This window comes from Triturus cristatus, chromosome 5_2 (assembly GCF_964204655.1).
Source record: "Triturus cristatus chromosome 5_2, aTriCri1.1, whole genome shotgun sequence".
Lineage (NCBI taxonomy): Eukaryota > Metazoa > Chordata > Amphibia > Caudata > Salamandridae > Triturus > Triturus cristatus.
The window spans coordinates 801,354,175-801,369,670 of NC_140588.1; the positions used below are offsets into that span (position 1 = coordinate 801,354,175).

At 47.2% G+C, this 15,496-nt stretch overlaps 1 protein-coding gene across 2 annotated transcripts in view; it reads left to right on the forward strand.

Annotated features, from left to right (window-relative positions):
• The first annotated feature begins 310 nt into the window (after positions 1–310).
• VGLL1 (vestigial like family member 1) overlaps positions 311–15,496 on the forward strand; it is a 50,551-nt gene continuing 35,365 nt past the window's right edge. The window contains exon 1 of one of the 2 annotated variants that reach the window (XM_085607953.1): positions 311–533. Coding sequence is in view for 1 of the 2 variants with exons in the window: in XM_085607952.1 (XP_085464078.1) it covers positions 1,287–1,297 (11 nt within the window). In the remaining variant the exon portion in view is untranslated. Of the gene's footprint in view, positions 534–1,204; positions 1,298–15,496 lie in introns of those variants that run through there. The other variant, XM_085607952.1, reaches the window with a different exon arrangement.

The following is a 15,496-nucleotide window of genomic DNA, read 5'->3' on the forward strand; positions in this document are numbered from 1 at the left end:
CGGGTGCCTGAAAAGGTAATGGCAGCAGGTGAAACGTTGACGTTGAACGTGGCACGGTCTGTGCAACTCATTATGGGGAGACACAAGTATTGCTGGGGACGCTGAAGGAAATATGTGCCTGTTGGTGTGATAGGTATTGAGCGCTAATTTGTTTACAAAAGGCTTTTGGGAATGCGAGCGTCGCTCCCTCATTACAGAGCGCCTTGCACCCATCCTCGCCGGTGAAACCTCTAACCTGGCCTACCTGTTTGAGAGCATAGCTGGCATTCCGGGCTCCTGGGCGGGGACGTCTTGCACCTCAGCCCCTTACGGGTAAAAGCGCCCGGGGGAGGCGGGCGCAGGTCAGGCACTCGGGCGCTCTCGGAGCCTAGACATCCAGCAGCGGACAGAGATCCTTCGTGCAGCACCGAGGAACCCGTCGCCGGCTGCGGCTTGTCTGCGCCCCGGACTCCAGGACGGAGCCCTGCAGGATGCTGCTGTGCGCCCAGGACTGACTGCGCTCCCTGTGACTCGAGAGGAAGGCGCGCGCCGGGGTAAGGCTGGAGACTGGAAGTGTCTGTTCTGGACCGAGGTTCAGGCCGACAGGTTGTCTCTAAGAGCCGACCTCTGTCCTGTCACGGGAGAGAATACTGTCTCATTTAAAAACGTCAACTATGATTCCCGGGGCAGCTCGCGTGCGTTGATTCGGGCACCAGGGGCATAGTTATCAAAGGTGCAGCAGGTCCAGAGGGTTGAGGTGCTCACTGAACCCTAGTTATTACTATATTGTACTAACTTAAACAGCGATTAAGGGGTTAATTATCTTCATGCATTAGGCTCCGCCGCTGTCGGGGGTGGGTGGGGGGGTTGAGATGCGAGGAAAATGAAAACAGACCCCGAGGGGGTTTGTAAATAATTTGGTATGTAAGGTTCTGAAGACAGTTGTGGGGTGCGTTTATGGGGTGCCGGTATGGCAGGCTCGGAGGGGGGCTAGGGGACAGAATGTGCGCGCGTTGTGTCGGTAGGGCAGGCTGTGATGGAGTTGGTAGGGCTGGGGCATGCTGTGAGCGGAGTTGTAGGACGGGTGAGTGTGGGTTTGGCAGGGTGAGCTATGAGGGAAGTTAACAGGAAAGGGGTTGAGCGGACTTGTCGGACTGGTTATGTGGGCGTGGGGGCGGTGGGCTCTAAGGGGAGACGGTTGGTGACTTTTGAGTGGAGCCGCAGGACAGCCGAGGCGCGTTGCTAGCAGTGCCAGGGGAGCTCGGAGGGCAGCGGCGGCCAGGCTCTGTCGGAGTTGGTGCTCCTTGATGTGGAGGAGGTGAGAGCACGGGAGAATAAGAGTTCGTAAGGCAGGACTGACAGGGTTTTGATTATAAGTCCCCTGAGGGGCGCCAGTAAGGCCGGCTGTGGGGTGGCTTGGCAGGGCAGACTTCGATGAACAGGTATGAATTGGTAGGACAGGTTCGGACGTGAAGAGTAAGGGCAGACTCTGGGTCAACTGGTAGCGCAGACCCCATTGTGAATACACAGGGCAGGCTCTGGTGTGAAGTGGTAGCAGAGGCTCTCAGGTGGATTTGTAGGGTAAGTTCTGGTGTGAATTGGTACGGCAAGTACTGGAGTGCATTAGTAGGGCATCTTATGATGTGAAGTTTTAGGACAGGTGTTGATGTGATTTGTAGGGTCGTTTCTGAAGTGAATTAGTAGGGGAAGACTCTGAAGGGGATTTGTAGGGCAGGGTCTAAGGTGTATTTGTAGAGTAGGTTTTGTGAGCTATTGGTAGGGCAGGTTCTGGGGTAGCACCAGAGAAATATACTGAAGATTGTGATTAGATGATAAAAGGAAAAATATTTTTTAGAAGAATTGAGGTGGTTTCCAAGTCAGCTCTATTTGCGAGTAGCAGAAATGTCAACAATGGGGATACATATAGCAATGATCATTACAGCGGTACAGAGAGATATCGAATGTGGGTTAATTGGGATTTAGGCTACCCAAGAGAGTACAAAAATTGGATCATGAGGAAAAGAGCAACATTTGCCTCCAAGCCAAGATGGCATCGTGGGAACATGGGACAGTTGTTAGTCCGTGTCTAAACCAACTAGTGTTGCCCACCTCAGAACTGGATCCCTTGCAAAGCCCATGATTTCCTTCTCAGGACTGAATCTTCACCAACAAAACTAGATCTGAATCCTCCAAACTGGACACCATACGCCAAACGGAGAGGATGTAGCCTTACGGCTAGAGCTGCCGACTTTGGAGCTGGGGAACCGGGTTAAAGTCTTGGCAATGACGCTCAGCATCCTGTGATTCTGAGCAATTCACTTAATCTCCCCGCGCCTACCAAGAAATGAATGTGTCCTTGTGTAACGTAACTGGTGCTCATGTAAAGCGCTCCAATACCTTTGGGTCGAGTTTGCGCTATATAAATCTGCAACAACAAAAAACGGGATCACTGTTCTCAGAACTCTTTCATTTGGAGTGAATCTCACATTTCTGCTCGGTATCCTGAGCTCTGTAACTGAAGCTCCGTCCTTCCAACGGTATCTCCATTCACAGGGCCGGATCTCCATCCTCAGAACTGGATTCCCATCCCCCAAATTGTATCTCCTTTACCAGGACTGCATCTAACATATTAGTAATGGATCTTCACCCCCAAGATTGAATCTCAGAGATGACTACTTGATCTCCAATATCAGGACTGCATCGCCATCTTCAAAACTGGATCTGCGGCATCTTTAGTAGACCCTTCTGCCTCGCACGGGACTGGATCACAGGATGGCCCTTCTCAGGACTGGATTCCTTCATAATTTAGGATCCTATATTTGAGCACTTGATCCCTTGTCATCGGCAATTCTCATGTCTCAGTCCTGAAATTTCTTTTTCACCTCTGTACCTCATTCTCAGGATTATATTATGAAGACCCACTCTGAACATCACATGATAAGATCTGATCTCTGCCCACAGATATCCCTCACACTCTGCTTCTGAGGACGACATATGTTACGATGGGAAGCACAGTTGAAGCAAAGTTCCTACAATTCATACCAGGTTCTTACCAGGTTCTTACCAGGTTCTTACATAAGACTTAATTTCAGCTGGTGTTAGCATGTGGGGCCCATCAGCACTCATCTGTAGGGACTAGTACTTTTTTTTCCTCTACAGAGTTAGAACCATAGCAAGAAAGAGAAAAAACACAAAAAGGTCGACTTTTCCTGGTGGGCTTGAAGGATGGGGGCCGGGTTTTAAGCTGTGGGGGTGGTTTTGTTACTGGGGGCTGGTTTTGGAGCAGAGTTGCAATATCTGCCCCCTGAAACAAAAGCAGCAGCAATGCTAAAGCGGAAGCAGTGCTGCTTCTGCTAGCACAACCCCACCCACCACCCTGCCCCCTCCTCCCCTGGGCCCAGTTCAGAAGAATTGCCAGGACTGGTTTGCGTTCCCAGTCCGGCCCTGGGCAGATGCCTATTATTTTTCAAATTAAACTGCGTAAGGTTGGGTACTCAAAGCTCAGCCTCTCTCACAGTTTACGTTTGGCTATCACAGTTTAGGTTAGCTCTCACAGCTCAAACCGAGCTATCAAAGTTTAGGATTGTATCTCGCAGCTAAAGCCTGGATAACACGGCTCAAGCCAGGGTCCTACAGCTCATGGTGATTTGTCACAGGTCAGATCAGCTTAACACAGCCCAGAGTGGGTCCTCACAGCTTATGTCATAATGTTGCAGCTCTTCTCAAGCTATTATAGCCAGGGCCACTGGAATTATTACAGCAGGGGAGCCCCAAATTATGCGGCATATATATATATATATATATATATATAATATATATATATATATATTCACTAAAAAAACATAGGTTTCACACATGTTATAGTTAGGAATTGGCATTTAAAAAACCTTGCAAATTCACTGAAAAAACCATAGGTTTCACACATGTTATAGTTAGCTGGACATTTCACTCATAAAAAACCATTGAAATTCCCCCGTTATAGTTAGTTCAGCTAACTATAACTCGCGCGACCGCAATCCACTGCTGATGACGTCACATATTACATCACTGTATTCACTAAGATACTGTTAATAAGTCAGTTATACAATTAATTTTACCAAAAAAAACATCCATTTAGACACTTATTTACCCATTTATTCTTCCATTAACCTTTAGATATACATATATAAAAAATATTTATTTTTCAGAAAGACACATATTCACTGGATGATGTCATCAGTGATGTCATTTGAGATGTCATCAGTGATGTCATGAGTGATGTCACTGACCATGTCATGAGTGATGTAATATGTGACGTCATCAGCAGTGGATTGCGGTTGCGCGAGTTATAGTTAGCTGAACTAACTATAACGGGGGAATTTCAATGGTTTTTTACGAGTGAAATGTCCAGCTAACTATAACATGTGTGAAACCTATGGTTTTTTCAGTGAATTTGCAAGGTTTTTTAAATGCTAATTCCTAACTATAACGTGTGTGAAACCTATGGTTTTTTTAGTGAATTTGTAAGGTTTTTTAAATGCTAATTTATGTATGTATTATTATATTTTTTATATATTTATTTTACAATAAACTACCTATGTATATAGTTATAGATTGACTGTATCCTTGAATATGGAATGGCTCAGCTCTTTTATTTTGAATTTGGATAAAGTTGAACAGCATAGTTAATAACTTCTATAAACTTATAAACAGTTTAAAATGTTTTTTTTTTAAAGGGTTTTTCACGGTGCGCGCACCGCGATTTTTTGAAAAAAAATAAAATGTTTTTTTCACCCTTCGGGGTCCATCAGGGACCCCCTGACAAAGGCTAGGGGTCAGGAACTCTCTACCCTGCCCCCTTTTCACGTTCTCCACCTTTCTTTTTCACTGTCACACACAAAATGGCGTCCGACACTTCCTGATTTCGACCGATTGGAATGTTGACTGACATCTAACCACCAATCAGAATTACGCTCGCGGACATTTGGTGCCCGCATATAGATATTTTTGACTTTTAACTGCAATTTTCTCAGGAACTACTGAACAGATTGACACCATATATGCAAAAGGCACATGCCTGACCTGAGGACTACCTCTTTGCCAAATTTAATGTAATTCTGTTCAGCCGTTCGGGCTGTACCTTCGACTAAAGGTCCTATGGGAAAATGCATGGGGAAAACGTGTTTTGGGACCCCCCTTTTTTCTCAGCCCCCGCTTGACGAATCACCCCGAAACTTTCAGGGAAGGAGCTGAGCGGAGCGCCCCATTAGCTTTGAAAATTTCACGAAGATAAGTCAACCGGCGCCAAAGTTATTCAAAATAGAATTTTCAGATTTCCTATGGGAACTCGGTCCTAACTATAGCTATCTACTGGCGACTGCCAGTAGATAATATAGATATATATATTTTTTTTAATAATTTTTTTTAATGTACTTTATTTTGGTCTGATAACTTGACATAAACTGTGTACTATACCTTTTCTTTTTTTAACAGCAAGGTGTATTTTGGAAGTCCTTCGATTATGTTGCCAAAACTGTTTAAATAACATTTAGGTGTCATCAACCCTTTTGCTTGCATATGAATAAGATCCCTCTGGATTGAAACACGTAATGTTGTTTGCTGTACTGCCTGAGGAATAAATCCTTGATTTACTGAAAAGCTGGTTGGAGTGGCTTGTTTTCGCGCTATCACTTTGCCTGATTTTCTATATATATATACCCAAATATAGCAATAAGCAACGGGAAGGTGACCAGTCAAGCTTTGCAAAGGTTCTTTCACTGCGCGAAAACACGTGTTTCTGCGTTTTTAGTAACGTTTGAGCTGTTTGAGCTACAAATAATTTTTGTTGTTGTTAAAATCTGCAGATTATGCAGCAGATTATGGATTATGTGGCAAATGCGGCAAAACGTTGCAGCTGCACAATCACATAATTCCAGTTGCACTGATTATAGCTCATGCTTGGGTCTCACAACTGAAGCCAAACTAGAAGGACTCAGTCTCAGATATGGCAGATTAAACTGGACTATCAGAGCTGAGTCTAGGTTCTCAGATATGGCAGATTAAACTGGACTACCAGAGCTGAGTCTAGGTTCTCAGATATAGCAGATTAAACTGGACTATCAGAGCTGAGTCTAGGTTCTCAGATATGGCAGATTAAACTGGACTATTAGAGCCGAGTCTAGGTTCTCAGATATGGCAGATTAAACTGGACTATCAGAGCTGAGTCTAGATTCTCAGATATGGTCACGGGTCCCTGCCTTTTTTTGCTCTCACTAATTTATAACCCTGTCTATGAAAGCGCGCCTTGAGATCTTTGGGACAGGCAGCCGCCTCATCTATAGGGGCAACTCAAACCTCAACCCTCTCTGGATCTGGCACCATACCAAGAGGCGCCTTGAGGAGCTTCAGCTTGCTGGACAGCACTACATACCAGTATCATTCGAGAATCATACGTGTACCACGCTGCCTGCCCTCGACGGGGACAATTCTTTCCTTCCTCACACACACATTTAGTTTCTGTCTTTGCTCGAAGTTTTGCCCTGGGCCCAGGTTCAGGTCCCACTAGTTTATAGAACTGCATTCCTGGCCGTGTCCAAGACACACAAAAAGCACAGAGGAAGGAGCCCATGCAGGCGGAAATACATCACACGCAGCCCGGAGGAGCGGGTCGGTCAGGTTCAAGTGTGACAGTTGGTGAGCGAGGCCTGCGGAGGGTCTGAGGGAAGACGCCTCGGGCGCAGCCCAGACCCGCGCGCAGGACGGGAGATGCGCACAGAGAAGCGTCTCATCCGCCATTTTACCCTCTGTGGCTAACAGGAAAACATGGTCAGAATTTACAGACTCCTCACGCCCAACGAGGTGGCGAGTGAGATGAACTCTAATCAACCTGTTGCACCAAGAAGTGTACAAGAAGGAGGAAACAAAAGTGAGGCCTTTTCGAAGAGAACAGGCCTCTCAGAACGGAGCCACGCAATCCAGTGACGGGGTGTGAGCCAGAGAGCGTCTGTCTGCAATGAATCTTGTCGGCCGGCCAGTGCTTTAAATGGGCAGGTTCTGTCCGGTACTGAGTACCTGCACTTATTTCACTTGAAAGGGGGAGTTCCAGCACTTCTCAGCACCGCTGGCGATCCCATGGGTGGTAAAACCGAGCAGAGTGCGCAGGGCCTGCCCCACCATACCACTGCCAGGACCGAGAGAGAGAGTCACACCAAATCTGAGGACATGTCACATTGGTGTGTTCAGAAACCAAGGCACATGGAAATTGGGAGATGTGTAGGTACGCAGTTAAGGCAGAGAATTCAAATCCCATTTACTGGAAGTTGATAAACCAAAAACAAAGAGATGTCCTGGCCTCCTTTCGTTTCGTTCTGCAGCCTCGTGTAGAGTGTGTGCCGGCTCGACCACTAGAAATCCTTCAACTGAGCCCACGCCGGGGGAAATGGCACCGGAGCCTGGAGTGACCCCGATACAGCTGCCACTCTGGCGCCATTTCTGCCAGAGTAGATTCTTTCTGAGAACTCCTCCTGGGTCCTGACAGAAAAGCTCCTAAAATATCATTGCTCGGGGAGAGTTCGGGGTGGACGGAGGGGTCAATGTACACCTACGCCAGGGCTTAAAGTGGGATGAAAAACCTGAAGGGGTCTCTCAAAGGGGTGTTGCCAATATAATTAAGGGCGTGGCTTAAAATGCGTAAACTAAAAAATCTGTGCTCAGCATAGTGTGCTGCTGGCTTGTATTTTGCTGTTTCTGTCATTGCATCCAGATATATGATTCAACAGTAACGTCACACCTACAACCAGTCAGGATTGTTTGCTTTGTCACTGGTTGTTAGTTGCATAAGATAAATAGGCAGCACCTATGGCTTGTATATAATATTAAAAAAAGCTTCCACTCAAAGCCCTGGTGAGTGGTGACACCAGGACAATGTTGCTGCTCCTGAGTTTCAAAAAGAGAAGGGGAATCCAGAGAGAAAATGAATCTCTTTAAAGGATTTCCCTTCCCCTAACTCACCTGGCATGACGTCATGCCATAACTTCTCCACTAGTGAGAAGTGAGCAGTGTGAGCAGCGCACATCGATGTGCCTAGTGTCACTGCAGTCCGGACAAAACGGACCGCCTGTGCCAGGGCACAAAACAGAGCCCGATAGAGAGCCGTTTCGAGACCCCCTTTAAAGAACTGCCGGTTCTCAGCACGGTGAGACCCGGCCCACTTAAAGCCCTGAGGGTGTGTGTCACAGCTAGGTCTGTGTGCGATGTGTTAGAGGCCCTGCTGTTGGTGTTTATTACAGGCATTTGTATGACGTGCTAAGGCTACATTGCGGTACATTACAGGGCTGCACGCGGTGTGCGCAGGGTTCGCCGTCGGCCACTCCTAGGAGCAGGGCTTGGTTTGAAAAGCGCCCTGTGTGCCACATACCGGGGCTGCTGCTGGTCTCACCGAGGCGCTACATTCCCGGCTCCTGCCCCCTCACCCTGTGGAGGTCACGGGTCTTTCTCAGCTGTCAGGGCAGAGCCCGGGCTGCTGGGTGCGCCCCTCGGGACCACCCATGCAGGTACAGGGGCTGCCTGAAGGAACCTGCATTTATTTGGAGTACACAGGGCACGGGGCTCTGCCTCTTTGGTGAACACAACGTGCAACATTTCGGAGCAGATCACCAGAGGAGCACGACGCAAGGGCCAGGTGACACACTTTGTACGGATGCAGTGCACAGTGAAAACGACATTTGCTGTGATCCAACGGTGCACAAACTGAATTTTCGCATGGGTGGGTCCATTCGGATACAAGGGATGGTGCATCATTTCTCTGTACAGGAACAACCTTCCCCATTCCTGTACAAAATCAGTTTCAGTGTGATATCTGACTCTATTCTTATGAGTCATTTGTTGTATTCTCTCCTTGCTACCTTTAAGCGCTTCTAATCCCTTCCCTCCTGCCTCATGTTTGCTTTTCCTGGCGCTTCCCTTCCTCAACATGTCCGTCTCTTCCTCCTCATTTCCGTGTTCCGCCTCCATAGTCCTCATCTCCGTCCCCTCAATATCCGCTCTCCTACGCTGGCCCTGGAAAAGAGGAGGACAGGCCAAGCAAGACTTGCGAACTCGAGCCGTATGTCCGGCTCTGGCTCGGCCCTTGTCCCAAGGAGACGTGCAAGCCAAAGTAGAGCCGAGCCAAGCATCCCGGGCACCGCCCTTACAGTTCCCCAACGCAGTTTATAAAACATTCCAGTCTCGGGACAGGTCATGTCAAAGGTGCTCGGTTGGTGTGTGTGGGCATGTCGGACACTGAGCTGCAAGTTGCACGTTTCTCAATGAAGCGGTACAAATGACTTTATTCGATTGTAAACCTTACAATCATAATGAAGCGGTCGCTGGTGAGCAGCCTCTGTGGGATGAGAGAGGTCTCTGGTTTGCTATCAGTTGCTGGCAGCGAGGCCCTGGAGCGCTCCCTCTTTACTGTTTGTCAGTGAGGGGAAAGGAGCAATATTAACGTAAAATCAGTCTCCTGCCCCTTGGTGGAAAAGGAAGCGAAATGACATATTCACCCTGTGGCTCAGCTGCACAATGTCTCGGCAGGAAAAGTGGGTTCAAATGCCAGCTGCCCCATTTGACCAAATTGCGTGCTCTCAGGCAAAGTGCTTACTTTACTGTGCCTTATTTTAATTCAGGGTCAAATCTGAGAGCACCTTGAAGAAATTAAGTTCAGGATGTGTGCGGTATCAAAATCTCACGTGAGCATGGTTTTTAGACCATAACTTGCCGCACATTTAACAACATTGGCCATATAAACGGTGGGCATTACAAACTGACGTCTTTAGGTTCACTCATGACAGCGACATCAAGGCATTGTTGTGGAGGAAGTTTATGTTTAAAAAAACATAATTCTAACAGCTGCAGTAATATAATCTAACAAATTAATGTCAAACACGAGTGGTCAAGAAACAAAGATTTCAAAGACTCTATCATATTTTTTATTTGCTGTGCCATCTACCTGCCCTCGGCTCGTGCTTTATCTCCTGGAGGCATGCCAGGCCCACGGCCCCTGGCTCAGCTTTCACTGTGAATTTGCTGCTTGCCCACACAACTCCCTATGAGAGCTTATGGTTAATACTAATTTTGGTGGATGGATATTTGCTGTCACACCCGTGCTTTGAAGAAATCTTCAGCAAGACCTAACTGTAAACCAAAGTCAATCCTGGAAAAATTATCAAACCCTCACACACTGCAAGGGACTGTGACTCGCATGGATCCATCAACACTTGGTGGAGTCAAGGCAACCCATCAGTTTCTGGAAGCAGCTCCCTAGCCCTGAAGCCTCTCGGGGAAATGCCAGAGTGGCAGAATGGCCAGTCCAGCTTGGCTCTTAAGGCGCGATTTATAAGCCTATGTTACTATAATATTAACATTTACCCCTTCACCCTCCTCATTCCGTGACACTCTCTCCAGATTCCCAGCTTTGGGTGTACATTCCCCAGCAAGGCTGCCTCCCACCTCCTCTTTAGGTCACTGGTAATGGCAGCGGCGAGGCACATCTCACAAGTATTGCTTTGTAGTAGCATTTTATAGAGCACTTCACGCACCTGAAGGGGCGCAGAAGCGCACGCCGTTGGGTAGCGCCAGGGGTGTGCGTGGATGGAGAGCTGTGAGTCTGCCATGTGACCTCTGTCAGTGGGGTTTGATGTTGTGCATAATGACAAGAGTTGTGCTCTTATTGTGGTTAGTGTTGCTGTGCCTTGGCATTGATTGAAGCAAAAAGAGTTCGACCTAAGCCATCAATTCCTCGATTGCAAGGAGCTGGTGAACTCTGATTGGCCGGGTAAAGGGCCTATTGAAACTATACATTGTGGTTGACACTGAGGATTTGGCTGTAGTTTATGTGAAACTCAAGGAGAAAATATGCAGGAATCAGGTCAGATGCTTAGATGTTATTCCTCCAAAAACCTGGAATCCCGGTATTTCCCTGACCCTGGAATTATCGGGAAACCCCTACAATGGTAATTACTGGCCAGGCAAATAATGGGGATGGGCCACTTACAACGAGGGCCTTTGTCTTCTAGATGCTAGATGTTTAGAGAACCTGTGTGCATCCTGTGTGGCCTATGTGGTATGTGTTCTACTGTAGTAGGCAGAGGATGCTCATATAGTGTTGATACAAACATGTTTCTGCACCTGATGTAATCAAGGGGGTATGAGGGTTCTGTAGGTGTCAGGTGCCTTCACACAGTGGCTGGGGTGTGTTGCAGTAAACGTACATATGAAACCACCTTGACCCAGTGGTGTGAATACAGGAGTTTCACAGAGAGACAGCCTCACACTTGAACGCGCCTCCATCTCTAGTGTGAATTGATCTAGTTTCGAGTTGGTGTGATCCTGAGATTTGTCAAACCCTTCTAGTAATGCGAAGTAGTGATGTCTGCTCATTGTGGGGTCATTAGGAAGAGCCCGGTCTTAACCTCCTTCAAGGCAAAGTCTCCTAGCGTAGCACAGACACATGGAGACTTTGGGAGACATAAGCACTGGGAGTCTCGAGAGCCACAGACTCTGGAAAGATGGACCCTAAGAGATACACATACCACATCCCACTGAACAGACTCTGGAAAGATGGACCCAAAGAGATACAAATACCACATCCCACTGAAAAGAGACTCTGGAAAGATGGACCTAAAGAGATACGAATACCACATCCCACTGAATAGAGACTCTGGAAAGATGGACCCTAAGAGATACGAATACCACATCCACTGAAAATACTCTGGAAAGATGGACTCAAAGTGATACGAATACCACATCCCACTGAAAAGACTCTGGAAAGAAGGACCTAAAGAGATACGAATACCACACCCCACTGAAAAGACTCTGGAAAGATGGACTCAAAGTGATACAAATACCACATCCACTGAAAAGACTCTGGAAAGATGGACCTAAAGAGATACAAATACCACATCCACTGAAAAGACTCTGGAAAGATGGACCTAAAGAGATACAAATACCACATCCCACTGAAAAGACTCTGGAAAGATGGACCCAAAGAGATACAAATACCACATCCCACTGAAAAGAATCTGGAAAGGTGGACCCAAAGTGATACGAATATCACATCCCACTGAAAAGAGACTCTGGAGAGATGGACCCAAAGTGATTAGAATACCACACCCCACTGAAAAGAGACTCTGGAAAGATGGACCCAGGGAGATACAAATACCACTTCCACTTCCACTGAAAAGACTCTGGAGAGATGGACCCAAAGTGATACGAATACCACACCCCACTGAAAAGAGACTCTGGAAAGATGGACCCAAGGAGATACAAATACCACATCCACTGAAAAGACTCCTGTATTCTGGAATGCCCCCCACCCCGGTAAAAGTGTACTTCCAAAAACACCCACCCCCCCCCCCATCAGACGAGGCCATAGCAATGGCAGGAGTATGTCACATAAACACAAAGGAACCAAAACATTCTCTGATTTGTGGAGAAAGTGGTAACGGTGACAGGGAATCTACTATTCTAGGGGGGGTGACCCTCGATTGGCAGTCTTTTCAGGGCTGCCTCTACCAATTACAAGATTTTACATTACCATGAGCGCTTTACATGGGCACCAGTTGTGTTACAGACAGGCACCTTCATTTTTTGTTTGGCATGGGGAGATTTGGTGATTTGCCCAGAATCACAAGATGCTAGGGGTCCATGCTGAGATTCGAACGCCGTTCCCCAGCTTCAAGGTCGACCGCTGCGACCGTTAGGCCACATCTCGTCCACCACCTGTTCGGGCTCTTCCTCCGCGTTCCCCAGCAATCCTTCAACACTCGTGGCTTTTTGGGTCACATTTCCTGGATTTCCCTTTGTGGTGCTTCATCTTGTCTCCTGTTAAAAAAAATTCTTTATTGACTTTTTCCAATTCCGCATTTAAACATTGTCAGAGCATAATCCTTAATACAGCACGTTTCCAAGTCATATAGAAACGGGGTTATTAGCAGCGATTGAGATGATAATGAATGGGAAATCAGGAAGCCAGATTCATGGCAGTTCCACTAACAAGTATTGTAGTCTCCAGAAATGCCATGGACAGTTACAACCTGTACAACAACTGGTGGGAACTGGCACTGTGCAAAGTCGTGCCGGACGCTGGGGTGTGTTGTCATGTCTAGTGAGATGTGCCCCCTATGGGAGGTTCCTGGGAGTGCAGTTCATTATAAGACAGTTGGAGGTGTGATCTGAAATTTTAGGAGCTTTTTTGTTGTAATCAGGGAGCTGGCACGCAGGTGGACGCCTTTGTAGAAGGTAGAAATGGTGTGTTACTCAGCAAGAGAGGAGAGGTGTTCAGCCGCCAACAGAGAGCAATATATCAGAGGCATCGGGGCTACAACCTGTAGTAACTCCTAAACGCTTATAATGGAATCACTGGGATCACTGGGGCTGGACTGATATCAGATGTTTGGGGTATTGTGTTGCAGCTTGGCACTTCTCCGAGACCCACTCAGATGTCGCTATTCTGCAGCTATTGGGCGCTTCCTGAGACCTTTGGCCACCTTCCCCTCTATATCATGTGTTTATTCCACATTTCCTGCTACCCCCTTCACATTTCCTGACTTTTTAATTCATTTCTATCAATTTTCTGAGCATTCCTCAACATTCCAGCTGTTTGTCCACACCCCCACCCCTTCTTGGATGCTTGCACCCTGTTGCAGCTCGTCCTTCCAGCTGTTCTTGCCTACAACTAACACCCCGAAGGCTCACAGAAACATTCATCTTACTCCTGTGTTTACATGGCGACAGGACACGTTCTGTCGGTGGTAGATGGGCTGAGCTGAACATAACACCCTGTCAATGGAGGAATGTGGTGTACAGTGGCGTGGTATTAGTACATCATAAATGACATGGCCGCGATGCATCTCATGCTAGAGCCCTCGCCCTGGTCTTGTCATGACCCAGGCATGCAGTCGACTCCTGCCTCTGCGGATAAAACGCTGGTCACCCGGCGGATGGCTCAGCGCCTGGGCATCCAGAGTATGGCTTTAATGCACTTCGATAGCGGGAGGAGATGGAATGGGGCGTTTGCCCAGCTGATGATGTGCAATTTCCTAGTAGACACCCAAGGCGCAGGACATTTCTGGCGTGTTGCTTGTCTGTCTGTTCTGTCCTCAACAGCACCTCTGGCGTGTTGCTTGTCTGTCTGTTCTGTCCTCAACAGCACCTCTGGCGTGTTGCTTGTCTGTCTGTTCTGTCCTCAACAGCACTTCTGGCGTGTTGCTTGTCTGCCTGTTCTGTCCTCAACAGCACTTCTGGCGTGTTGCTTGTCTGTCTGTTCTGTCCTCAACAGCACGCTCTCTCCTCCCCGTGTAGGTCGCCATAATGCTGCCCTGGCCGCCAGAGCACACTCCCCGTCACACTACCTTCAGATAATGCTGTGTGTAATAACAGGTTCCACTCTATGCTCAGACAATCACTCTCACAATGTGGACACGGAAAGCTGAGGTCCGAGGTTACCATGGATACAAGTGTGCTAATGTGCCGGAGCAGCCGAGGTGGGACCATCCACCCTGTGACCCAATGAAACCACAGAATCCACCCTTGAGGCTCTTCGAAGGCTTGGATTGGTGCTGGAATACTCTGGGAAACGGAAAGAGAGGAAACTACACAAAATAAACAGGGCTCTGACATCAACGTGTGCTTTATTTAATTTAATGACTTTATTTTTGCAGTTTTTTATATCACAAACTAGACACAGGGGTGTCAAAGCACTTTACAATGAGAACAATTTCCGCTGCCTGCAAGCAGTTTACATGAGGAAAGTTTTACAGTTACAGACGAATGTTCAAAAAATAAAATAAGGTAAATGTATAGAATTATAGATGGGTAACAGTGAATTACAGGGATTCCCCCCCCCCCCCCAAGGGATTCTGAGTGGTGTCAAATAGACAACAAGAGAGATGTTCGAGTTGTCTATGATGTCACTCAAAACCACAAGGTGAAACACATCCCCGTAATTCACCTTTTAACCGTGTATAATTTTACGTTATGTATGGCCCCCAAAATGATCTGCCGCTGCATTCAGCTGCTATGCTGGGGCATAGGATAATGGAAGAGCCATACATAACATATCCTCTCCTCTCTGACGCATATGTGAAAAATAAATACCTTACCAGCCACCCTGAACCAAAGCCCACCACCTTCCCTGCCTTCCCGTCCCCTCCTGTATCTGTGCTTTCTGCTTTCAGTCAAAGGAGACAAGCAGCTCTGTGCTGGCAGGCTCTCGGACAGCCCTGTCAGCCTGGCCTGGAAGGCATTTATGAGTAGTGACAGTGAGTAATTAGTTTTATCAACTGTTGCTACGTCATAGCAGTGAGTTATGACGTTTAGAAACTAAAGGAAACGATGGAGGCTCTCTTTATAATCCATACATTACAAATAAAACTGTGGCAGTGAAAATGATTGAAGTACTACTAATGAGGACAAGCTAATTTTAAATAGAAACATTTGTTTAGTTGTAACTACGAAAGTCTTAGTGAAAGCTCTATGCTCCTAGTGTACACTTAATGAGTGG